This window comes from Bombus affinis, chromosome 10 (genome assembly GCF_024516045.1).
Source record: "Bombus affinis isolate iyBomAffi1 chromosome 10, iyBomAffi1.2, whole genome shotgun sequence".
Lineage (NCBI taxonomy): Eukaryota > Metazoa > Arthropoda > Insecta > Hymenoptera > Apidae > Bombus > Bombus affinis.
The window spans coordinates 3122437-3148660 of NC_066353.1; the positions used below are offsets into that span (position 1 = coordinate 3122437).

Here is a 26224-nt window from a genome sequence, read left to right on the forward strand (position 1 = left end):
GGTTCATTGAAACTTTTTGTTCATCGTGCACTGTCGTTTTAATTTCTTACTCCATAAAGAATATTTTATGCTTATCTGCACTCATGAGCACAGAAACGGGGTCCGCTTCTTCGATGAGCAGTTTTTTGTTAGGAAAAGGGTTATTGAACCGACCAGGTGAACGACTACTGCACACCCAGCAAGCATTTAAAATTCTAGCTGAGTATGCAGTACATTACATCGGCCGCGTTATCAGTAACAGTCGATAACAGTAGCGGTTTCGATGACCGCCTTGAAATCACACTTCCCCTCATGCCCCCTTATTGAAAATTTAAGCAAAACAAACAGAGCGTTATGTAATTAATTGTATAGTAAAAATCATTCCTTGTTAATAATCTTGCGCAATCTATGAAGAAAGGAAGTATGACTGGAGAAATAAGTAATACAAATTTTAATCTTTACTTTTCATTCAAATATTAACCATTTTATGAGAATAATATTTGTTTGAGAAGAAAAGGAAATATTGCCAGTATTTACTAGCGTAAATTTACTAGTGTGATTAACATACAAAGAGATCTTTGCGTTTTCGTTGGACACATGGCAATTATAAATAACGACAGCTGTTTCGTTTGTTGTGTACACCACCTCTGTCAACTAGTTGGTCGACGACGTAAGTGGAGGTATGGACTTAATGAAACGATTATCATCGCCGCCACTTCCAGTTGCGGTCTGGCCACCAGAAGCGAATTACTGGCCTCGCGATAAGGGTTACGACGCGTAGAGAATGCAATAAAACAGTCTCGAAAAATATTCGTCGACGCCAAGACTTGAAAGCTGTTAAAAAGACAAAAAATGTTAAGAATAAAAGCTGCTATTAATAAGAGTAAATTACAAATTAAAATCACGACAAGGAAACATAATAGCAATCTTAAATGTATAAACATCGTCTTTAAAAGTTTTGAAGTGGATATGTGTACTGTGATGACAACTGAAAAGTGAAATAAAATTTCTCTTAGAGATAGACACCCAATGACTCTAATTTAGTATTATAAATATCCCGCGCGACATTTGAAACTCTTTCTCGCGGAAGTATGGAACGTGTGACATTTAAATGTAACATAAATTTTCTGTATTAGTATTTTCATACGTGTGTGCATTAAGTCGCCGCTTTCGTTAAACGAATCCTAAACAAAGACCAAGACAACGCGTAATATATTTAATTTATTATTTCGAACTGCGATCAGGTGGTATTCATATGGAATTGTTTGTAAATATTATTCCGCAATTTACAGCACCTATTCTATCGACGGCGATAGTCGCTTTCATTTCATAAACGCAAATGAAAACGTATGCGTTTCGAACGTTTCTTCAGCCTTGATTTTTGCTAATCGCAGTGGAAGCAATTACGAGTGCGCGTGTATTAAAAATGATAAATGTTAGATAATTTCAATTGTAAGAAGGCCATTCATTATCTACATCCTCATGCCAATGTCAAAGAAATATTGTCCTGCAATTTATTCGTTTATTTAATTACACTTGGTGAATTTTTATTATATCTTCATATGCGCCACTTTGTGTACATTCAGTTATGGTTGCTGGTAATTTATTTCAAGCATTCTCGGCAATTAGCAGGCACAAAGAATAGAAATTTATATCTAACTAGTCATTCATATCTCTTCGCATTTCAATTCATTCTCTTAACAGTGACAAGTTTAGCAATAAAACAAATAAAGTTCTATAGGTCAACTTTACAAATTATAATTATATTCTATTGGATATTTCGTTTTAAATCTTTATCGTTTATTTGCCATTTGTTACAAGCAACAATAAATAAATAATTTAGTCCTAAATTGTTAATATCACTAGTTATTAAAGCATTGTGTGAAAGGTCCTGCTAACGAACTTTCGCATTGAAGTTGTCGAGCATTGTGTATTTGCAACTTGAAACGAGAGTAATAACCAAGAGAATGAGAAACTAACATTCTGTCACGTTGACACGCGCGAATTCCGTTTGAATGTGAAATGTTTTCCTGGCGAGTCAGACGTAAACGTATTCTCAATGCTCTCGCGGAACAATATTACTGACATTTCATAAATAATCAACTCTATTGTCAAAAGAGGTGAAACGATCGTACGCACGATGTTTCTTAAACCTCGTACCACCCACAAGAAGTTCCAGTGAGCTCGAATGACTATACTAATAAGTATAATAGCTTAACAGTCACGTTGATGAACCATGAGCTGTAACGTGATGCCTCTGAAGAAGTACGCGGAAATTAGTTACCGCGTGAAATGTGTGGCCGTGGAAAATGAGCGTGTGTTTGGTGACGTGTACGTCACACAACAAACACGAAATTTGCTGTATTGCGCAGATGGATATCAGTTTCCCTCGTTGTATAACAGAAGCAGACGCAATCTGATTCAGAGATCATGGGAAGGTCCGGATTTCATGGAATTGAATCGGAAAAAGCCGATCAGAAGGGCTAGTTGCACGCCGACCAAAGTGGAGAGAATAAATTTGAAGAGGTCGAAATCGTTGAGTGACACGTGGGACTTGATCGAAACTGATTGCAAAAATGCTAACAATTCGAAAGATGAAAATAGCATTTGCAAGCCGAAGGTAGGCTTTTAGAAAAATATTAATCTTTGCTCGACACAGGTTAGATCATAAATAGGTTACTGTCAATATCGAGTATTTTATTCTATAGGGATAAAGCAAAGAGAACAAGAGAAAGCTTTGTATTCATGTTTTATATCGCGTAAAAAAATAAAATTATTCTTGTTATTTAGCAGTATTTTCGTAAGACTACAAATATTTGATATTTTTAATATGAAATGTAAAACCTAATGAAAAATGTTTCAATGAAAAATAAAGGATGTGCTCTAGTACTTTTTGCAGTTACTGTAATTGGGTAAAATATAGTAAAAATACCGTGTAAATGTAACTGAGAAAGTAATAAACGTAAAATATGTTTCTAAAAAATTTGGTTCTAAAATCCCCATGCAATGCAAATAAGCATATTATTTCTTTCATTCAGACATATCCATCACCGCTACCGAATCCACCCGAGAAAAAAAACGGAACCGTGTCTTCGTTAGTTGATCAATTGTTGCTAGATATTTATGGATTGCCAGACGGTGACAGAAGGCGATCAGAAAGTGACTCGACAGCCTCATCCCTGAAGATACGTCCGCAACATCAGCATCTGCAGAAGGCGCGTTTACTCTGGAAAAGTAAGAGTAATTCAATAAGAGTTGGATATGTCGGAGAAAAGAATAGAGAGGTCGTGGGTGGTGGATAAACACGTTAGCTCGAGGACATTTATTGTAAAGCATATTTCTCCCAAAAGCACAGTAGCTACTCTTAAAAATAAAATTAAGGAAGAGAAATGGTTGGATACGTTCCAGTGGAAAGCATTTTATTAAAAGAAATACTAGCTTCTATTTTAAAATAAGAATACTTTTGCTGCATCGCGTGAAAAATCGCAATTTTCAACTAAATTTTTCGCGTTAATCACAGCGTCACTTCGTTTATGATATTTAAACGTAATTCAACGCATGAAGTTTGAAATGAAACCGGATTAGGCAAAGATACTTTGGCAGGAGCTGACGAGACAAGAGGTCGTAGAGACGAGACAGACAAGCGACCTCGTTGACTTCGAGGCACGAAGGTTCTTTGACTTGGAGTACTACTTTTTCCTCCTTTTTTTCCTTCTTTTTTTTTTGAAGAAGAAGCACTTCTTTTATCTCTATACGCGATGCTGCTTCATTCTACCTCGTTGAACATGCATAAGGAAATACAGAGGAGAGATTACACGTCTTAAACTAAAACATCACGAAAAAAACGTCGAAATGATCAAATCGATATAAATCGATATATATATTTATTTCATAAAAACATTAGAAACTCATTAAAACAAACAATTATAAATAATTATAAATAAAGATGAAATATATATTTGATGGATCAATTTTATCTCCTGCTACGTGGAGAAATTAAATTACACGACATTTCATTAAATTTGTATAATTTATCCGTGACACGTGACAGTTATTCTTTTCAGATTCTTTTTTGAGCATCTTACGTATTATAGACGATGAGTCGTTCCCTCAATTTCTACCATCTAATTTTTAACGCGAAAGTTAACATAATTTAACTTAGTTATCGAAAACTTTGACGAATTTGCGAGACGAACATGTTTCTGGAATGGCGAAAAGAAACAGTCGGAGGGAGAGCACGCTCATTTCATCGAAGTACGCGAGGAGCATAAGCGGAAGGGTTGGGAAACTTTAATCTTCGGACGCTGTGTACAAGGGGTGAGCCCTTTCGGGCCGTTATCAAGATTGCAACGCGAATTCAAAGATTTCTCCAAGTGTCTCGCCTTTTATCCGCGTCAGGATATAAAACACGCGACCCCCAATTTCGAAATAACCCCGTGCAATTCGGAATATTGTACGTGCTTCTTACACTATAACTCTCACAAGATTAAAAATTTCTTTCCTGCTCGTTATGTAATGCATGTTGAATTCATTTCAGGCGAGCACGAGCTTCAAGTTTTAGTGCAGAATTTACGCGACCATATTAATCACACTGGTGAAATACTCATTCGGCAGTTGCGTCGTAAAGATTATCTCGCCACCAAATGTGAGAAACTATGCGCCATAATTACGGCTCACCTACTGGCAGTCAGCCCAAAACGCGGTGAGTACACATTTTCAGAATTTTTATAATCTTGTTCTTGGGTTTTTCGAACTTCAAGCATGACATACGCGTACACTTGTACTTCGGTATTCCTTCATTTAGTTTTAAGTTAAGTGATCGTATCGTTTCATGATTTACTCGCATGACATTTATAATCACTAAAATTGGCTTAGGGGAAAAGAAGTAGCGTTTAAACAAACAGTAACGTTCTTCCAATGTCGACGATAATGTCGCTGGACAAACAATAGAGCTTCATATAATAGGGAAACACAGCTGTTCGCGTAGAGTTGCTTCAAGCTCCGTATTTCCCTTTTTGACAATAAAACCGTCGCCGCACAAAAGCGATCTTCGTGTTTCGTCTCGACGCGGGAAACAACCGCGCGATTTATACTGTCTCTTCGTTAACCGCTGGCAACTTATTGTTTATCTTATCGTCGTTTTGCATTTATAAATATGGAAAACAGTTGGAACAGGAATTCGGACCGGTGTTCAGATCTGTGGCACAGATACGCAAATTATGTGCATTTTTAAGAAAGAAACAAAGTTATATTTTACGAACTTACAAAATTATTCTTATTAGAAATTGTAACACAATATTTAATTTTTTTGACACGAACTCCTATGTCTAATATCTCTAAATTATAAAAGGGGCCTAGGGTTCGATCGTCATCTATTTCAATGAAATTTGTCACGTCAATAGTTCTATATACAATGATTAAAACATAAAATTAATTAAGTTCAATATTTCATTTTCATAGTATGAAATTTGTGTAGTCAGAAAGCGTCACTAGATAATACGAAATATAATATACTGGAAATTAATTAATTAATAAGTAAATTCTATAATAAATACAACGGTATGTAAATACATTTTCTAGTCACTACTTTACTAAACAACTTTCAAAGTTCGTGTTTTACGCTGCGTCTGCTGCGCATGCCCGAAAATTCAAAGTTGTCGTCCAACTATATGGATTTTTGCTAGCATTTTTTTACAGAAGGATTTTTTTACAGAAACCTTGATCTCCTCGCTATATTTGAAAAAAAAATGCAGAAAAAATAATACTCAGTACGTACTGTTATGGAATAAAATTACATTATTAACACGACCATGTTACACTGTAAATTCATGTCCATTTTGGAACAGGAAGGCATTGCTCTAAAATTGTTCATTCTTCAGAAAACGTATTATCGATACTTTTAATGTGTTATTATCATGGCGTATCGCGAAAAATATTACGGCTAATGGCCGACTCGTCCGGAAAACAAAGAGGGCCTTCTTTTTCACGTGGCACGACGCGCGCTCGGTGATCAATAATTAGACTTTGCCGCGCGTATCGTGCGCAACACGCATGCCCGGCGTGCGGTAAGTGCGGCTGAACCTCGCGGCATAGCGTCATTGATAAAGTTTTAATGATGTTGCGCCTGCGAACCGGAAATGCGGAACTTTCCTCGGTCTTCTCTTTAACTTTAGATCTGCATTTAGTGCGATGAACCCGATGCATCGCGCGAGCCGATGCACAACTAAACTGGCACGCTCCGACCACTAGGCAAACATTTCATATCTGTGTTTACCTCCAGTTTTGCATAGTTCGCTTATATCGTGTGATATTTTCACATAAGCAATTTTATGGTTGAGTTTTCACCACACGAACGAGCTGTTATACTTAAAGTCGCTGAAGTGTACTTAAATATACATTATAATGACATTAAAATTTAAAGGTCGTTTACTTGGCTTCACTTAATTTTTATTTTTTAGTAGTTAAATACCTATTTTAAAATATGTGAATTATTTTTGTCAAATGTAGATGACATTTCGCATTCTTTTTATTGGTATTGTCGTGCCTATTATTGAAATCCCTTTTTTTATTTGTCTTTTTTAGATGCTCTTGCACTGCAGTTTTTACTGTTGGAATTTTTCTTTTCGATGTCTTACGGCGGATCTCCTGTATATTGTATATGTGGGTTTTTTCATATTGCTAAAATTTCTGACTTCTTGAAAACAGTTCTTTGGTAGGATCATTTTTCTGTATGCTCCTGTAAACTTCTCTAAGTTCTCGTTTCATTTCAAGGAAGCTCCTGCAGTAATAGATTATTTTCCATGATCAATTTTAAATGAATCACTATTGTCAGAAATAGTTACTGAAAAAGGATCCTTCAGACGTAGTTAGATATTCCGAAAAGATGATTTTGGACAAAGTGACCACTAACTGCCTACAAAGTGCACAATGTCCCGGGCAGGTACTCGATCAGTGGATTGGTTCAACCTGACCTATAAAGGTCAGTTTCGACCTAGGTACACATAGAAATTGAAAAAGTAATGGATTCGAATAACCCTCGTGAAAAGTGCTGGGAGCCACACATCTTTCCATGAACCTTCGTGTGCGACATTTAATTTGGAAGAGCATCGTCGACTAAGTGCTTTGTGGTTCCGACTTCCATACTTCGTAAAGATATATATAAATAGTAGGATCCTTATTGATTTCAGATCCTAACTTCACCTAATTTGCTTAAATGTAATTATCTATATTAAGAAGTTTAAAACTACAACAATTCTTTAAAAAATATGCGAATGAAATGACTTTATATCTAATTGTTGATGTAATTGTTTCTCGTTCTCATTGTGTTTTAATCAATGAACACAAATAGTTAATTAATAAATGCATTTTTAAGGACATTTTCATTCTATATGCAATATCGATTTTTGTATTTATATTACTCAATCTTATAATTTTTCTCCTTTAATTTTTGCATTGAACAGATTGTTATCTGAAATAGGAATATGATAGACATCTCAAATAATTTCATTTAGTGTTCAAAATAGGTTGTTTTAATATTATATGCAGTAAGTACGATGAGTACGGCGAATAAATTATTTGGGATTTAGTCTAGGTAATCAAAAAATCATAAATATTTTTCTGGAACGAGTTTGTACCTAACAGTTTGTAATTCTACATTATCGACTTACGAAGAATTAATCTCCTTCCTGTCAGTTATCAATTTATTAGTTTTTACTACCGATTTCACCGTTCCTTTCACTACGATCCTGGTCATGGTATTCGTTTTACTCGGGACAAGATGACGCTTTCGTCGAACAATTTTTCATCCTTAACTCGAGAAACTTATCGACCTCGCACAATTTTTCAAACACAGCTTCTAAACTCTGTCCTTTGCCGGAGTGCTTCAATGGGTCAACCGAGCGTGCAAAATATTAAGTAACTGTTTCCAAGCCATTACCCCGATGTGCTTGCAAAAGCGGCAAAAACATGGTCTTGCGAAATGAGCGTATCTGCTGAATATATCCGCGCGGATTATGCGTTGATGATTGCATCGATTATCGTGATACCCCTGGCTCGCGTCACGCAGAAAATGCAATTTTTTTCACGTAAACTGTATACACCAGTTTAGTTTTTATATTTAATTCACAACAGCTCAACCTTTATCTTTTAACATGTTTTAAATATTAAATTCTAGCGTTAAATTATTCAAATATTTCGGATTATATTTTGATATAGATTACAATTCTATCATCTCGAATTTTAATCTACAATTTTATTTGGATTATTATATTCTATCTCGAGTCATGTATTAAACTTTCTTTTTTGCAAATAAGAAAACAGAAAGCTGGTAAAAAAAATATTTCTTTCGGTTTCACTAAATAACTACACGTCAAAATTACTAACATTGACTTGGAAGTATCATCCATTGGAACTCGACGATGATGATGGACAGAAAGAATAACCCTGGAAGCTGAAAATAAGCGGTTAGACGAGACTCCAGCTGGATTGAAACGAATTGAATTGGGTCGAATTCACGCGAAAAGGATCGCGTGTCTCAATCGAATATGGACTTGCAATGTAGCATTGTTGATACGGACAAAGGTAATTCTATCTACAAACGCTAAGCTCGTCTTTAATTCATATTCGATCAGATTTTCCATGTACGAGATGGGTGTCCTGGAAACGCGATCGAAAGACGTCGATAACTTAAATTTTTCCATTTTCGTCGTTTCTTCCAGTTGGTTAGTTGTAAAAATGAATCATATTGCTGATATCTTGACATTGTTGTTAATTATTTCCGACAGTTGTCAATATCAACGATAATGCCTAATATTAATGATCATTGCTTCTGATTGAAAGAAAACGAAACGATATACATAGTTCTTTCACATTTCTATTCTTTTATCAGAAGCAAATATTTCCATGCGCATATTTCAGACTCTCAATATTTAACTACGGAATGAGTTATCATAAATTTGACTATAGAGTGAATTTTGAAACTCCCAGAAACCTCATTAAATTTGAATGATACAGATATGTAATGTTGGGAGAGAAAAATAGGGGGAGAAAAATAGAATGGTTCATGGTAAAGTAAATTATCAAGTTCATGCACAATGTATGTACGTAAATACTAGTTCGTTAACTATGCGGCAACGATTCGTATCAGTTAGAACACATCAGTTCACACGCTGGCAAGGTTATTAATAATGTAGAACGGAACACGAGCAATATAGCATTACAAAAATAACAGCTATTTTTCAGTTTTTATCTTGAGAGCTTTATTTTATACTGAAGAGGATCGTCGAGATAGACACTATATCCATGAACGTATCTGATGGCCTTAGTCTCTTCGTCGTGTTGTTACTGACTCTGACGACATTTCCGACTGACCCATAAAGGACCGAGTCGATAAGTTCATCGATCCAAGGAACATGGCTTTGTTGTGTACGCGGATTAAAATCGACTGCTGCACCGCGATATGACGTGGCGATAGAATCACTTACTTCTACTGTCGCGTACGCTACGGAAATACTCATTTATGATGAAACATTGCAATAAAAATAAGTAAAAACTTAAAAACTATCTTCAAACGAACACAATAACGAGAAGCAACGTACAAAGATAACAAAAGTCATTGAAAAAACTGCAATAATTTCTCACGACGACTAGGGTAACTCTATTTAAGGATACCCATTTCCCTAACAAAAGAACTCTCAAGGAAAGTACAAGAAGAAGAAAAAGAAAGATAATGGAAGAGCTCCTCCAATTATTCACTTGCAGCACTCGTCCAACAACGAAGAGAAAGTGTACCCCGAAGTATTCGTGGAAATGAAAGATAGCAGCAGGACAGAACAGGAATAATCGCGGTAACGTTGTCGAAGACGTAAGGGAAAGAAGGTAATAACCGGATTCGAGCCACCCCTACGGAGCGGTCACGGCATTCCCGTTGGCCGCGAAGACGTTAGCGCACGCGAGCACCCCCACAGATACAAATTCCTCTCCAGTGGGGTGGTGCGGGGGCGTTAGCGCATGCGATCTAACGGGAGTGGCTTGATCGCTAAGGCTGCCACAGCGAACGGTTCGTGGAACGGCTTCAGTATGCCTATTGCAGGGTTCCACGAGACAACTACCCCTCCCATATACGCCAGGCACCGTAGTTATTTTCACGGCGGACGTACGCGCGCGCGCGCATCTCTGTGCTTCCACCGGCGTAGTGGTCGTTCAGCTAACTCGACGTATTCGTCTACGACCACGTCGTTGTCGTTGTTCCGATTGTATACTCTCACTCAGTACAATTGTCCATAAAAAAGAAAGTTTGGTCTGAATCAAAAAGTGAAACATCACGTCGTGTGCATTATCGTTACAGTGCGTCGTATAAATTCCAACGATTTGTGTGTCTCTATACCCTCGACTTCTTTTTTCTTTCTCTCTCCCTCTCTCTCTCTCTCTTTCTCTTTCTCTCCCTCTGTCTCTCCCCCACGTACACAAGAGGGTGAACCAGTACGCGTCAGTGTCGGAGGTGTGCACTACGGGGATGTGCTTTTGGTGAGTGTTCGAGGAACGTGTGTGCTCAGTGACACGAGGCCAGATGCGTGATACGACGTGCGGTTTTCCCGAGGACAAGCCGTCCACTTCACGTTCACGACGTTGATTCGCGCACTGACAATGGTAAGATGTCCCTGGAGCAGTCTCGCGGGGATGTGTTTTGGTAGCTTCCTTGACCGCGTCGAAGCACGTTGATTTATCGAACGACAATGATCATACCTGTGATCGTACCTTCGAGTACACGCGAACACAGGACGAAGGGAAAGAGGACGTTGAAAGTTTCGTTAAGTTCTTTTGCTTCTCTTTGCTTGGAACGTTCTATTCGGTAGAGGAAGGGGGACATCCTTTTCCTTGGCCAAGAAATAAGTAGGCCTTCAAAGAGCGGAGAAATCGATGTGTATTCAACGGCTGAATAGGATTAGATAAATCAAAACGTTCGATACACCAGTTTGACCGATGTTAATGCCTCGTTTCAAGCTGCGATTCGCTGTGAACGTGTACGTGCTCGCATTGATGTTGGTTCGTACTTGTGTACGTGTTCGTGGGGTGCGTAGCAACCATATGCAGCCTTTTAGACCATTCTCTAAGTTTTTTCGGATGAATCTAGAAGATATTTATCAACTTTTTCAAACGACCTTTTGCTATTTTTATCGTTAACTCAGTATACTTTGAGCATTATTAAAAATGTCTTCACTTTATGAAGAAATTTATATTGAAAATAGTTACGTGGTAAACTTATTCTTTTTATTTCCAACGCAGTCTAAGAACAAACCGCTTTTATCTTCGATAATGATATTCGAATCTGTTAACTTTTCATCGTCGCCAAATGATTTATATTATACTAAAAATTTTCGTTCCATTGGAAGACTAGAGATTTCCAATGTATACGTTACACTCCGTGCGTCACATGCTTTCAATTGAAACACTGATAACCAATCGATTTGTCCCAGTATCACCAACTTCTTCGTAGAATTGAGCGCGTGCATTACGTATCAGTGGTACGTCCGCATTAAACGCTTTGTAACAGGTGGTATACTTCATGTAGACGCGATTAACAAAAACCACGCTGAGAACGCGGTTTCGTTTGTCATCAGGATCCCGATCTAGAAAATTGCTCGTGCTTTCTGAAAATTAATGCTTTCAAGCTGACCATTTCTTAATACGCTTTTAAGAAATTAATAATTCCTTCGTTATTTTTAACAGTGGAGTAGCTATTTAAGTTCGTTTGTTCTCTACAATACCTAAGCTTTATGTACATTCCACCATTTGAATAAGCAAAAGGCACATATGTTAATAATCGGCTCCTCTCGGTACATATATGGTTACCTATTATTTTATCAATACACATGCATATTCGTAACCGTAACTAAAGGAATTTTTTCGTTCGATTTTCACATATAGTTCTCGAACGCTATCGTATACGATACGTGCGTGTTGGATAATAACGGCTAGTTGTTCTGCTCATAACTCACGGTGTATCAACTTTTCAAACTGGTCGACAACCATGACGTATCAGCGTCGACCGCAGCGTTATCGAGGAGAAACTTCCCTTGAGATCGAATGCGCGTAACGCCGACAAATGTTATTTTTAGAGAAGGTTTTGCTCGAGGTAAACGTTGCCATCGGGATTTCAGACACGTGATAAAAATGCATCTCGCACGACAGAAGGTTCGCAGAGCGCGACTAGCGAACATGATCCCGAGGAAATAAGCGGAAGGTCGACGGATCATGAATCACGAAAACGGCTGAAAGGCGGCTGCACTGCGTACAACAAGAGGCGGCTGAGGTGAAAGTGACGATGAAGAAGAAAGAGCGGCGTTCCTAATTGGAGAATGAGCGGATTTTTCAACTCCCTGAAAAACTTCGCGTCAGGAGCCGCGTACGCTGCCAGCTCTGCCTCGAAGTACGAAGAATTGGAAGGTGAACAAAACAATTTCAACGTCCGGTGCATGTGACTGTCTCTGTGTGCTCCGTTTCTCAGCAAATGGGAATCAACGTTTGGTTTCGTTTCGTTCGACTGTGCATGCGAATTTCAATTAACTTCCGCTTCACGACTTTACGTTTCAAAGCTCTGTTTTTGTTTCGGCTGAATCGCCTTTGCTTTGAAAACGAGATCACCGAATGCGATGTGATTTCATTTCTCGACTTGATTCGAAAGCGCCGTAATTGCTGCTTGATTCGTTCGCCACTGATCGAAATAGGATTTTTAAATATAGATAGAGTCAGACTCTTGGGCGATTCTTTACGATCGTCTATGGTAATATTTATTGTGTAACTTAAACGTTTGCCGAGATTGATACGATGCTTGCATTGGCAACTTCTTGGAACGATGGAATGTAACTTTGTCTCCGTCGTTCCGAGAGTCAACAACGATGCTTTTGAAGGAGTCTTTACTCTTGTATTAGTAACGGGAAATATTATTTCGTTGTGTAAATTCGAATACTTTTTAATTGTGTACACAACAGAAATCTTAAGTTACGCTTCGCTGATTATGAATTTCCTCCTAAGGCACATAAATTCCAAGAATGCAAAGTATGTACCCCCACAAACTACTAGAAATTCATGAAACGTTTGACGATTGAATAAGTTAGAATCGAGTTTCTCGAAAAGTCGATCACACGCACTGGCGTCGTACTTTATTACAAGTCGAACGAGTCTCTATTAATGGACTTTTCGTTCAAACAAAATCCTGCGGTTCAAAAGGAGATTCGGTTACGTGTACTGGGTGATTCGAGTTACGAAATTTACGGAATTTATCCTTGGACAACAAAGGGATAATGGAAATCAGTTCACATGTGTATTTATAATACATTCTGATAGACGAGTTATAGATTTTATATTTATCGGAGCGCGATTGCAAAATTTATAATGAGGCATATGGCTATTTCAACTTGTTGACGCTAAATACATTTATTTAGTTAATGATTTCCTACTTAACTAAATTAGATTTCAATGTAAACATGTTCCCCTCATTTTAATCCGTAATAGGTTGAGTGACATTTCGTACCTGTACTTAAAAAGAAAAGAAAAATGTTTGTGTGGAACTATAAAAGTAAGGAGACATACATTTAGGGAGTAATTAAATATATGTTAAATAAATATACTACTATATGTTCATTAATATATTTATTAAAAAATAAATTTTCAAGTTCAACTTTCAAAAATTCAAAATTTTGAATGGGGGTTTTACAAAATCGAATGAATCAATCGTAAAAATATCGGCGGAGTTCAAGTCGTCCACGCAGAGTGTGTCATGTATCCGATTCGAAGATTCACGACGGCTAATTAAATAATAGGTTTAACGACGATAAAGCCGTCTGGCCGATAAATGTATTAATATGCTTCGAGGTTTCATGATGATCGAAGCATTCAATTCCGATTTAACTGTCCATCTTTCGTCGTTTGTTCTGCGTGTCCCCTTGTGTTAGATCTGACGTTTAATTGCAAAACTTCGTAAACCAAGTTGAATGGGAGTTGACATTTCGATCAAATTACAGATATTAACGTTTCTGTTTGTTCAACGCAATTTATACTACTCGAGCAATTTAACGAGTGCCTGTGTACTCTCTATCCTCGATCCTCTCGTTTTTCATTTTGATCTTCAATGTTTAACAAGTTCCATATTCAGTTAGAGGATTGTTACTTGAATATCTTTGTATTTTTCTCTATATTTTTCGTTTCACTTCTTTTAAATTTCATTGTATTCATAGCAACGTCGAACTGCTGTTTGCACAAATTTCTTCATCAACCCCAGATATTTCTCGAGCATAAATTGAATTTACAGTCGAAGACACGAAGATGAGATTTAGCCTGACGCCGCAACCAGGAGAAAGTGGTTTTATACAATGGCTGGACGCGATGAAAATGGTTGCCAGGTTACCAGGAGGAATTCCGCCGGAATTTCGAAAGAAGGCGAGTATCAGACTAGATTCCAACATCTACAAGCTTATTGTCCTATAGAATGCATCCTCATTTCTCTCTATTCTCTTTTTTTCTAAATATTTCACAGTTGTGGCTGACATTGGCAGAACGTCATTTAGAGCAGCGCGGCGTAGATTGGAAGCAGGCTGAAAAGATCTGCTTCAACGAGTGGAGCAATCCTGACGATGAAGAGCTTGGTATACAAATCGTTAAAGTAAGGCTGCGGAACGTACATACTTTTTATAACAGTTGCCCATGTACATCGGTGTTCTTATGAACTTCTTGCTCACCATCTCTGGCTGTCGTAATGACGATAGCGATATGATTTTTTGAGAGCAATACCTAAATTTGAAATGTAAATATATATCCATGTCTTTTTATTTTTCTACATGTATATATTGTTGTTTTTACATCTTTAATTGACGCATTTTTTATTTGTTTTGTCATTAACGAGTGTTATTAAGTACAAGTTTATTTAGATAGCGAGGAAGAAATAATTTTCCGTTGCTTGTTAACTAATACGTTTTCAAACTGACTACTAATAAATACTTGTTCGTCGTTCGTTTACTGAATTATTCACTCGCCGTATATATAGCTATTAATATTTTTTATCGCTGTCGTCAAACAACGTTCCAAACCACGCACTTTAAATATTTCCCAACTTCCAAATAGCTTTCACTCTCCGTTACTTTTCCCACGTTCCAACCAAATACTTTCCAAATAATCTTCGTTTACAGAACGAAAACAGTCGAAATCAGTTTTCCATTCACATTTCACATGTCCACGAAAATCTGACACCACTGCTACGATTCCTTCCTTATACTCGCCCTCGTTCTTCGTATAATTTCGCGCAATTAAATTTCGATCATCAATCACTTCGACGCCGAGCAATTAAGTGTCGCCAATGAGCTTTCCAATTAACTCGCTTGCGACGAGAAAAACTGACCTTTAACGAATCTGGCCCAGTCACCAGTCAGCTCGTTTCATTTTCCTTCGATCTCAATCGGAATCGTAATTCGTCCCGTTAGAGTTCCATAAGTATAAAATCCTATATACACCGATGGTTATAAATATTATTGCTATTGGAAAACTAACAAATTTTATTTTATTAAGTATTCCACATTATAAATATAATTATGAATGGTTCACGAAATAGTGACTAAATCAAACCTAATCCTGTTTGAACATTTGTACAAGCTATTTCTGAATATACTACGCAATATATTTTGAAATTTCATTAGCACTGTAATATGACATTATTGTCGTGATTATATTGCTAAAATTTGCAACAAATCTGAACATGTATATAAATCAGAAATGTATAGAAACGTCGAAGATCATGAAAATATTTGAATAGTCAATTATCCACGATTATGTTATATTAGTAAGTCATAATTTTAGAATTTTATAATATTGAAGCTTAGGTGATATTGCACGTATATGTACGCCATTATATACACTGTATTTGAACAAACTTTTTAGGACCTACACAGAACGGGCTGCAGTCTGTTTTGCGGTGCAGCTGGCAGAGACAATCAAGCGGTGCTTCGTCGAGTTCTGCTCGGTTTCGCCCGATGGAACAAGTCCGTCGGCTATTGCCAGGGCCTGAACGTGTTGGCCGCCCTCGTTCTGCAAGTAATGGATCGCGCCGAGTCCGCCGCGGTGAAGGTGATGATCTACTTGATAGAGGGTGTCCTGCCCGAGGGTTACTTCGCGGACAATCTCCGTGGCCTGTCGGTCGACATGGCGGTATTTCGAGATCTCCTCCGGGCCAGGCTGCCCAAGCTCTCGAAACATCTGGAGGCGCTGCAGAACGACGCGAAGGACAAGGCGACAGGTAACCAAACTGGTTGTGCAATCGTAACTCTCTGTTCAATTCAGTTGTAGGGACTGCGAGATCGGTCCCAGGGGCGTTGTACTGGCTTATCTTATTCGCGAAAAAACAACAAAAATTTGTTCAGGCAGCAGTTACGAGCCACCTCTGACGAATGTGTTCACGATGCAATGGTTCCTTACTCTTTTCTGTCACTGTTTGCCACAAGAGGCTGTCCTGCGCGTATGGGACCTCATATTTCTCGAAGGAGATGAGATATTGCTTAGAACCGCACTGGCCATCTGGGAAGGACTTTCCGAGTAAGTAGAATCGGATTAAATATCTATAATTCTATAACTTCGTTTGTTCAGTTACATATAGAGTGATATTATTTGGTTTCAGTCGTATTATGACGGTGACATCGGCGGACGAGTTTTATAGTATAATGGGAGTGCTGACAAGGGAGATGCTCGAGTTCACGGATACTAATAACCTCATAAAGGTTTGCCAGAACCTTTTATAGAATTATTGAAAGAATTATTAGATCGAATACTTGACGAATGATATAATTGTGTCACTTTGATAGAATATCATTAGTATGGGATCTCTGCATGGTGTAACGGGGCTAAGAGAGAAACATAGATACAATATCACACCTTGGGCAAGAAAATTGAGCGACGACGAGGACAGCGACACGGAGGAGGATGAAAGGCTGGCCGTGGCTGCTGCGATGTTCAGTATGGCACAGCGACTGAAGAAAGGTACGAAATAAAAATACGTTAACATTGTAATCATTGTACCGTTATGATATTAGCTGTGGTTGTTTCACATCGTAAAAACATGTTCGCAGATCGTATACCTCAAACGATTGGAGCGCTGCAGGCAATGGCACCCAGCAGCGACCGAGAACGGCTCGCTTTAGACATTACTACTTTGAAACAGCAGTACGCCAAGCTACGCGAACGTCAACGACAGGCACATATTATACTTTCTGGTAATTACAGATTCTAATCATAGAATTAAATGTATTTTGCTAAGGTTTAAGGCACGATAAATCATCTCGTTTCCTCCATCGCTTTTGAGATACGTGCTTGACATAAATGTTTCGCATATATTAAGGCATTTGACAGTAGAATAAGACCAATGGAAGTATGTCTGTTGCAAATTGAACGGCTACAAGAATGCATATGTTACTTTTTTTTCCTGGCGCAGCTGCATGTGCAAGGCAGACCATGGTACCACCTCCTACTTCTCAGGCCATGAATCATCTTTTAGTGGGCAAAAGTGCGCTCGTGAGTGGGAAGAATCGACCCCTGACCCTACCTTCTGGTGCTGCAACGACGAAGATAAGACCTACGACGCTAAATCAAAACCGAAGGGACAGACAAGGCGTCACGCTTCACTGGAAAGACACCAAAAAACCGAAGCAGAAACCCTCGAATTTACCAGGTACAAATAACACGAACAATACTTCCGTAAAGTGTTTTTATAAGATTTGTTTGCAGATAGCAGGTAAATTTCTGTCTTTTCTAATTCACTTGCTAGTTTTTAAATATGTTACTTGACAAAATAGTTTACTTATTGATTAAAGGTAATGAAGCACCAATAAATGGTAATACAGGAAACTACAGGTTGTATTCACATGTATCATCAGTTGGTAAATATTTCTTACCAACAGTTAGTTTGTATCTGCTTTACCTACGATAGAAAGGGAAGTATCCTTGAAATTAAATAACATGCTTTGCATTTACACCACTGATTTAGCATGTATGTGTTAATTTAGTATTATAATAAAACAACAAGAAGCAGATAAATAAAAATTATTATAAAACTTTAATGGATTGACAAAAATATCTCGTCCTTTATGATAATCAATTTGAATTGAAGTGTATATAATGGGCCAATATACCTTCATGTACCTTTCAGAAACGGTGGAATGCAACGTTGTAACAATGCAATCCACAGAAGCTGAGCTGGCTTCTCCGAAGCGGAGTAACGGTGACAGTGATAGCGACAGCACATCGACGGAATTGTGCGACGAACCGGACCGTCTCAGTGACGTTGACAGCGAAGACCTGACGTCAGCATCCGAATCCTGTGTCGTCGGAACAGACGAGGAGAAGAGCTCTCAAATCACTGGATCACCGATTCGCGACAAGCCACTCGATCGTTCGTTTCTCGAGGAGAAGATAGAACCAATCAACGTCGAAGATTCGAAGGACTCGAAAAGCTCCGAGGAAAACCTTGGTGACATATCAATCGCTAAGATCACCGACCAAATAAGACGATTATCGGCAGAGGATGACAATAATTCCATGGTTCCTCAAAAATTTAGCGTGCAGAGCAAAGAATCACCGGAAGAACAATCGACGAAAGAATTGAAAAAAGAGAAATCCATGTTAGATCTATCTATAGATTACACTTCCGATAGTAACATCGTTAAAAAATCGTCATTGAACTCGAACGAGTACGACTATCTAGGTTTCAGTGGCAGTAAGATCAGTTCGAAAGAAGATGAAGTATTAGTGCACGAAAGGCATCGATCTAAACAGACAACAAACGAGATTGTAGATATACCTCAAGACGAAGTTGCGACAATCAAGAAAGACCAAACTGAAGACAAGATAACTACGACTATGAAACAAGATTCTTTAAACATATACTTGGATTATTCAGCATCCTTGGACAAGAAATACGATAGAATCACAGATAAATCAAGCCTCGATGTAGAGATAGAAAATGAAATTAGGTCGGATCGATATAAAACATCCTTCGATTTCTCTAGTAGAATATCTTTGGACTTGAAACCGTATGAAACTTCAAAAATAGGAAGTTTAACCAGTGACACTGCAGACACAGTGAATACTGAAAGAACGCTTTATGGCAAGGCCTACGTTGGATATCTTCCTATTTCACCTGTAACAGTTGATCAAAAATTAAGCAAAGTGACACCCAGTACACATACAACGCATAATACTACTGTATTAACTCCTGAAACGCCTGAAATTCTACATAAAACGTTAGAGAACACATCATATAACGATAGAATACAAACGAAAATATATTCAGACCTAGTGAAGAGTCCTAAAACACCAGAAAGCAACAAATCATTCAGTTCAGGTGAAACCATGGGACCTGATTCAAAACCATCGAGTCTGACAGTTAGCCCAAGGACGCCGGTTAGATCAGAATCTCGAGATTTCTCTATGGACAAATCGCTGTGTTCGTCAGTTAGCTCAGACTCGAAGACTTTGGTTCTTCGTTCCGCAGATTCAGACAGTACGAGGGACAGCACGAAAACCGACGCGAAGAAAATGTATGAGATTTCCAATTCGGCGACACCTATCAGCATGGACTCGTTGCAGAAATCAGAAGCCAGCCCAAAACTAGTCGTGAGCAGCTCCAGTGAATCGTGTAGCCCGAGTAAATTAAAGTCTTCCGAGAGGTCGTTCAGTTCGGACCTGCAATCGCCAATAAGTGCCAACTCCATAAAGTATACCTCGAATTTCAGTAGACGGGGCCAAGATGACGTGTCAGGCTCGCCAATGGACTTGAGCAGCGCTACCTCGCCGTTTTATCCGATCTCGAATCCGAATCAAAAAACTCCGACGTCCCCGTACAGTGTTTCTAGAAGAAGATCCAGTTTGGACAGCAATGAAACGTCACCTGAACAGAAATCGACCAGTTCGAGGGAGTCGAACAAGTTCCTAGGTTATCAGTCGACATTTGACTCTCCCATAAAGACGTCTGATATAAAAGATGTAGACGGTATAGCACGAAAGGGTGACACATTCGTCAGACCAGAGTTCATCACGAGGAAAGAAGACTCGAGTATTAATTTGACGGATAGAAGAATCAATGTTAGTGATGTTAAGTATTATCAAACAACGAGTACGGATTACTATCGCAAGGATAAGGATATTTTAGATGACGGAGGGGATGATCCGTCATCGGAGAAAGACGTGGTACCTTCTTTGCCTCAGGAGAAGCTAGATAAACATTATTTGAACTATCGATATAGAGATAGATCGAAGTTGTTGGAAAGAAGTTCAAGCAGTTTGGACAGTAGGAGGTACGCTGATATGAAGTCATCAGCTTCCACCGATGAATTTTCAACGTCGATCGCGCAGAAGAGATCCAGTGACATTTTAGAAGATATTAAACACTTGGAAGCGAAAGCAAACGATGGGTCGTCGGATAATGGGATGTTGACGAAGAAGAGCAGTTATATTTGGGAGGATATGAAGAATTTAGAGGCGAGGAGGCAAGATACCTTTAGTGATTCAGCGAGGAACTTTTCGAAACATCGTCTGGAGATACCAGATATAAATATAACCGGAGAAAGCAGAAAATCGTACGTGGTACATCCGAAGATTAATATCGACGAAAATAGCGACAGCATATTGAAGACCATGGCCTGTGGTAAGAGTAACGGCACAGATGATGGCAGGGAGTCGAAGTTGGGCGTGTGGACGAAGGTGAAGCCTCGTAAAAAGAGTGACAATGGGCGGAGGAACAGCGACAGGGCGTTGAAGATCATTCAAGAAAACTCCGCTATACTTCAGAAGATTCTTGCGTGTCAGGCAAAAAAGCGTCTGCCAGACCTGGAGGAGATATCGAAAGAAATTACCATTAGCCCTATAAACGAGGAGATTTCGAAGATCTTTAGTCCGATATTAGAGAAAATGGGATTAAACGAACACGAGATTAACGAGGAATTGGCGAGAATCAATTTCAAGGATTTCGACAACATGACCGCTACCAGTGTGTCCGAGTTTGATGCAAAGATTAACGAGGAATTATCGAAGCTTTCTCTGATCGACGAGACGGAGCAGATGGACCATTTCGACGTGGACGAGGTGATATCCCACGAATACTTGAACACGAGAGAAGCTCTAATAGATCGTAAGATAAACGAGGAATTGTCGAAACTATTGGCGAACTACGACGATCATTCTCCAGCTAGTATGGTGAGTTTGGACAAAGGACCATCCAGCCAGAATATTAGCGAAATCGAAGGACTGGATCTGTCCAGTATTTCAACTAACGTATTTTCCTATAAATCATCCAATGACTCCATTGACACGAGAAGCGACTTAGGCTCGACGCAGGAACCGTCCATTCCCGTTGACAAGTTTCCGAAATATACGGCATACGCCGTACCGAAGTATCACGTGGACGATTCGTCACCTAAAAGCGACATAGACATCTACAGAGAATTGGAGAAACTCGATAAGATCTCTTCCGCACAGGTGTTACCAGATCCGACTCTGGAGCTTCCACAAAAGGAATTGTCCTCAATTCCGTACGTTCCAAATACGTCGCCCTTCAAGGATGTGTCACCATTGAGGTACACTTCCAAGCCGGCTCAATACGACACTTCACCCCTGAAGACGTCTTACGATCCCTACAAGACCTTCGACTTCAAGCCCAAGTTGTCACCTAAACACGTTTCCACTAATCCATTTGTGTCAGCTACGTATGAGAAACCTGTGGTGGATACCGCTTTCGAGTACATTAACCATAAACCAGAGATCTCGATCAACACGTATGATCTACATTTGAAGAGTCCAATGATGACGAAAGAATCGCTAGAGTTTCGTGTCAGATACGACGATGATCCAGTCAGAGAAGTTAACACCGATTACATGTCTCTCCAGCCAGAAAGTAGATCGATCACTACCACGAGCAAATCTCCTTATTTCAGCAATGGAAATACCGAACCGTTAACGCCTACGAAATATATTTCTAAGGAGGAGAGAATCTTGGATACTGGTGGTACCTCGTTTTTGGATTATCCCAGCGAATCTCCCGAGCTTCTTCGTCGAAAATACAACGCTTTGTCTCCTAAGGAGTACACTCATACCAAAAGTACGACGGATTATGATAGACACTTAGGCACGTTACCTCCTATAGAACCTGGAACAGAGACAGGATCGTATTTACCGACGAGACACCGAGATTATCATTCTCTATCACCGAATCGTCAGTTTCCTGATCACTTTCCTTCTACTATCAATCATCACTACACCTCGAAACTTTCATCAGGTCTCTCTGACGAATCGAAACGACCGGTTTCTCATCCGGAATTCCCTGGCAAGATGAATGTTGGGAAATATGCAGAATTACCCGATAGAAGTTCCAGCAGTTACAAGAAATCATCTCTTAGTTTAGGAAACATAGGACACTCGAGTAAAGGAGCTGATAATAACTTCAACACTGTGACCAGTCCAAAAACGCAGTTCAGTCCCTTTCCCGTTAGAAACGCTCCTAGGAAGCCGAAAGAACTCACGCTGAAACTGGGCCTCTATTCGCCCAAAAGTTCTGATATAGGACAGTTAAAAAGGTCATAGTGTAGGATGATAAAAATTCTGTTTCTGGTTTATCGCGTTGATTTATCTGTTCTAAATGGTTGTTTGTTGTTGATTCTGCGAAATGTATCACATGAATTGTCCTTGTTAAGGGAATGTTCGCATTGACAGTGACTACGATATTACCAAAATGGGCCTAACTTATCGTTTGTGGTGCCTGATGTTGCCAACAGCTGAAGCTAATCGTTACCAGCGTAACACGTTATATGAGTTTATGCACAGATATCGATCGTAGAAATTGCGAAGTCTGCCTTCATCTGACACGAACGTACCATGATTACGACAAACGATTGTTTGTTCTAAGTTGGCGTATCTTGTCTAATATCTTGTCGGTTATTAACACATTCCCTGTAGATTCTATTTCTACATATGCTTGGGAAATTTAAAGATACAAAAATTCATGGAATACACACAGTATCCGTTATAATATTTGACGGATGTAACAAATCTTTGCTTAAGCATGTGTTCCTCCAACCGTATCCATAAGAATATGGATTTATATAAAATTATCTACGACGGTGTATAGAAGGACGTGTCAGAAGAAAAGGCACGACTTCGAGGATATCGCTCAACGAAATAAACGTTGAACACGAGTTTCACGATTTATCGCATACTTACTCTTTAATGTTAATCATTAACTCGTTTCCTCAAACGTTTATAGTCTACGAATGTTGAGTAATTAAAAATCATTTTTTTTTTCTATGAGCTCTGCTTCATACAGCTTAACACACAAAAATCTCTTCGATGTAAAAATACAAATAGAAGAAAAAATATAAAGTGAAGAGAAAAGAAGAGAAGCTTGTGAAAATAGCGTACAAATCCTTGGCGAAACGTACTCGTGCGATTTCTAATGCAATGCCTTCAATCTCCCTCCAATCACGCAGGAAAAACCTCGTTATTGCGTCTCGATTATTCACTAAATTTACGCTAAATAGTCTGTGGAAGCGCACGAAATTTACTAGTGGAAGAAAGAGGAAAGTAAAAGGAAAAAGGACGGGGGAACGTTACAAAATGCCTTCCATTCCTTCGAACGCGATTCGCTTTACTACGGTAATCTCGCATGCGATCGTAAATCATGACACTGATCGCGAGACCGTGGTAACGTGAAATTTCCTTCGAACAGATACGATATATAATACAACCACATAGATTGTATAAAATTATAGAAGTTGTTACGACGGAGCAGCGATATAGAGCTTAATTTGTCCGTACGTTTTGCGCAAAACCTAGACGTGCAGTGGGCGTATCGTTTAAGTAAGGATCGAGTAAGTACCATTATTCGAGGCTAGAGACACAAAAGAGGCAGTAAGTCAGAAAAACAAATTGTACATAACTACTTAGACGTTAATTGTATATTATTAAACAAAAAGAGGTTGGGAAGAGAAAGAAGAAAATGGGGTTGTGTGGAGGTTGAGAGTCGTTCTAAATCTTTTTATATAAAAAAAAGAAGTAGTATTTTTAGATGTTTCTAATATGAGATAAATCTTCGTATCGTCGCTATCACTGAACGAGCTTAGCTGACAATGAGCTACGCTTGTCGCGAGAACGATCGTTCTTTTTGCATATTCTTTGTTACCGGTACGACTGAAAAGGAGGCAATCCATTGTTTCAAATGAATTCAAATTTAAAATGGTCTACAAGTTTAAAGAAAAATCTTTCAATTGAATATTATTCAGTTACTTTTATAATATATATTATATATATACATATATATCTTTTAAACTATAGTATCTTTTATATAATTATATATCTTCTATAGAGGATCGTAACGCGAACCTCTATAACACCTTCAATCGATATTTTATAAATACAGGTTTCATTCTATTGTAATTTGAACTGTCGTTCAAGTCGATAATCAGAAATTTCAAAATTGCCACGAAGGTAATCTGACAGACAAGAAATAAAAAATCTAATCTCAGAATTCTGGAACATGCGTTAACGAAATAACACCACGGAAAGAATATACATAGGCTGATAACATGCAATTTATTTTCATCGGCTTGCATAGCGATATAGATGACAGTCTGTCGACCATTACGTCCAATTTAATTACTGATGGCAGGTAGAATCGTCAATTCGCAATCCGACGCGTGCAGATTTTTATACGCAACGGTTGAGCTGGAAGAAACATAAGCTCGACGATTAACTAGAAGCAGAAGCGAAGATCGTCGATAAAATTTACCGAAGTAGCTGGCTGCGTTAATGTGCCTCTGCAATCAACCCGCGTCAAGTTTCGGCTAATTTACAACGACATGTCGAGAACTTGGACAAGCAAAAAAGAAAAAAAGAGAAAATATCTGCGCGTCAAGAAAACCAGAAATTCTTTTCGACGTCGTGTGACATCGGTTATAGTTCTTTTTATCTACGTCGATTACTCTAAGAAAAAAAAGTCACGCTTGTAGACAAAATTCTACGCGTATTATAAACTAGCTTCTAGATACAACTCGCTAATTTTATCGCGAAGAAGAGATAATTCTCAAGATAATTCACAGTTACCACGATCTACGAGAAAACATGTGAATCATGGCACGCGAAGCTTATGCGATAACTTTGCACTCGATTAAACGATGCATAAAAAGAAACCTTTTCTCCTGCGTAAAGAAATTGTAATCGTAAGTACGAATCAGCGTTGTCTATGATGTTACAACATAATATTTTTCATGGCCAACGAGAACGCAGACGAGGAATCGCCGTCGTCATGTTCTTCCGCTGACGAGCAAACAAATCCAGTGAAACGAATCCGTTTCGGAAGCCTGTGAGGGATAGAAAGTATTCGTAAAAGGTGCTTTAGCGAGGCATTTGGATGCGTTAGGTAAACAAACAAGTATAAAAACTATCTAGGACGTAGGTAGCTGGTAAGGAATCGATGATATATCGTTTGTTCGTTGTGTTTTGCGAATGGTCGTTTTCGAAGGGCGGAATATCGCGTGGTTCACGTTGATTCCCAGTATTCGGTTCGTAATAAATTCGGTTTACTTCGTTTGTAACGATTTTCCGGATGTATCGTTGATCCGACAATATAACAGGCGTTCTTGATTCGTTTTCTAAGGTTACTTCTTAACGGCAGGAGCATTTTTTAACGTACATACACAAGTTAACACATGAAAATTATCGTAACAGACAGCGGTCCGAGTTTTTTCTACGCAGGTAATCGAAAGGGAAAAACGTAATCGGAAAGTGAAAAAATGAAGGGCGTGTTTTAAGCGGAATGTTGCCTTCGTGTGGCGATCGTTGCGGAGAACGTGATTGTTACGAGAGGGCACACGAGTCCTATTAGAAAAAAGTCATTTATAAAGAAATGTTATATTTACAAAAAAAAGGGTATGTATGATGTTGTTACGTGACGTTTTGTGAGACGTTGTTGTAAATATCTATCGGTACGAGAACTATGCCAGATATAAGACTGTATATTTGAAGAGCATAGAGATGTAAGTCGTTATGAATAAAAAATAAACGGAGCAAATATATTGAGGAATACACTTTGTCCTGATGTTTCTTCGATTTTATATGGAACCGGGATAAATTCCTAGTATTGAATAACATTCACGATATCCTTTAATAAAAATACCATTCCGTTCCTAGAATTTTCCTCTATCAGAAAGGGAAACAATATTCT

General features: G+C 38.5%; 1 protein-coding gene across 6 annotated transcripts; it reads left to right on the top strand.

Annotated features, from left to right (window-relative positions):
• The first annotated feature begins 439 nt into the window (after nt 1-439).
• LOC126921456 (uncharacterized) lies at nt 440-26083 on the top strand. Of its 6 annotated transcripts, none has more exons than XM_050733065.1 (12): nt 440-2599; nt 3018-3213; nt 4517-4681; nt 14288-14415; nt 14513-14638; nt 15907-16261; nt 16386-16557; nt 16640-16739; nt 16824-16998; nt 17088-17231; nt 17513-17686; nt 18164-26083. In XM_050733065.1, exons 1-12 carry the CDS (start codon nt 2216-2218, stop codon nt 22588-22590), a joined length of 6546 nt encoding a protein of 2181 aa, XP_050589022.1. In that variant the 5' UTR covers nt 440-2215; the 3' UTR covers nt 22591-26083. The 6 variants fall into 6 exon arrangements, with proteins under 6 accessions (XP_050589022.1, XP_050589020.1, XP_050589024.1 ...); XM_050733063.1 differs by having other exon boundaries at nt 441-2599; nt 17450-17686; XM_050733067.1 differs by lacking the exons at nt 440-2599; nt 3018-3213; nt 4517-4681 and adding exons at nt 10031-10626; nt 12096-12423 and having other exon boundaries at nt 17450-17686.
• Nucleotides 26084-26224: the final 141 nt, after the last annotated feature.

Coding starts and splice junctions, on each gene's coding strand:
- LOC126921456 (XM_050733063.1), top strand. CDS start 2,216: ATGAGCTGTAACGTGATGCCTCTGAAGAAGTACGCGGAAATTAGTTAC. Junction 3,214..4,516: donor GGCGCGTTTACTCTGGAAAA/GTAAGAGTAATT, acceptor AATTCATTTCAG/GCGAGCACGAGCTTCAAGTT. Junction 17,687..18,163: donor GAAACCCTCGAATTTACCAG/GTACAAATAACA, acceptor TGTACCTTTCAG/AAACGGTGGAATGCAACGTT.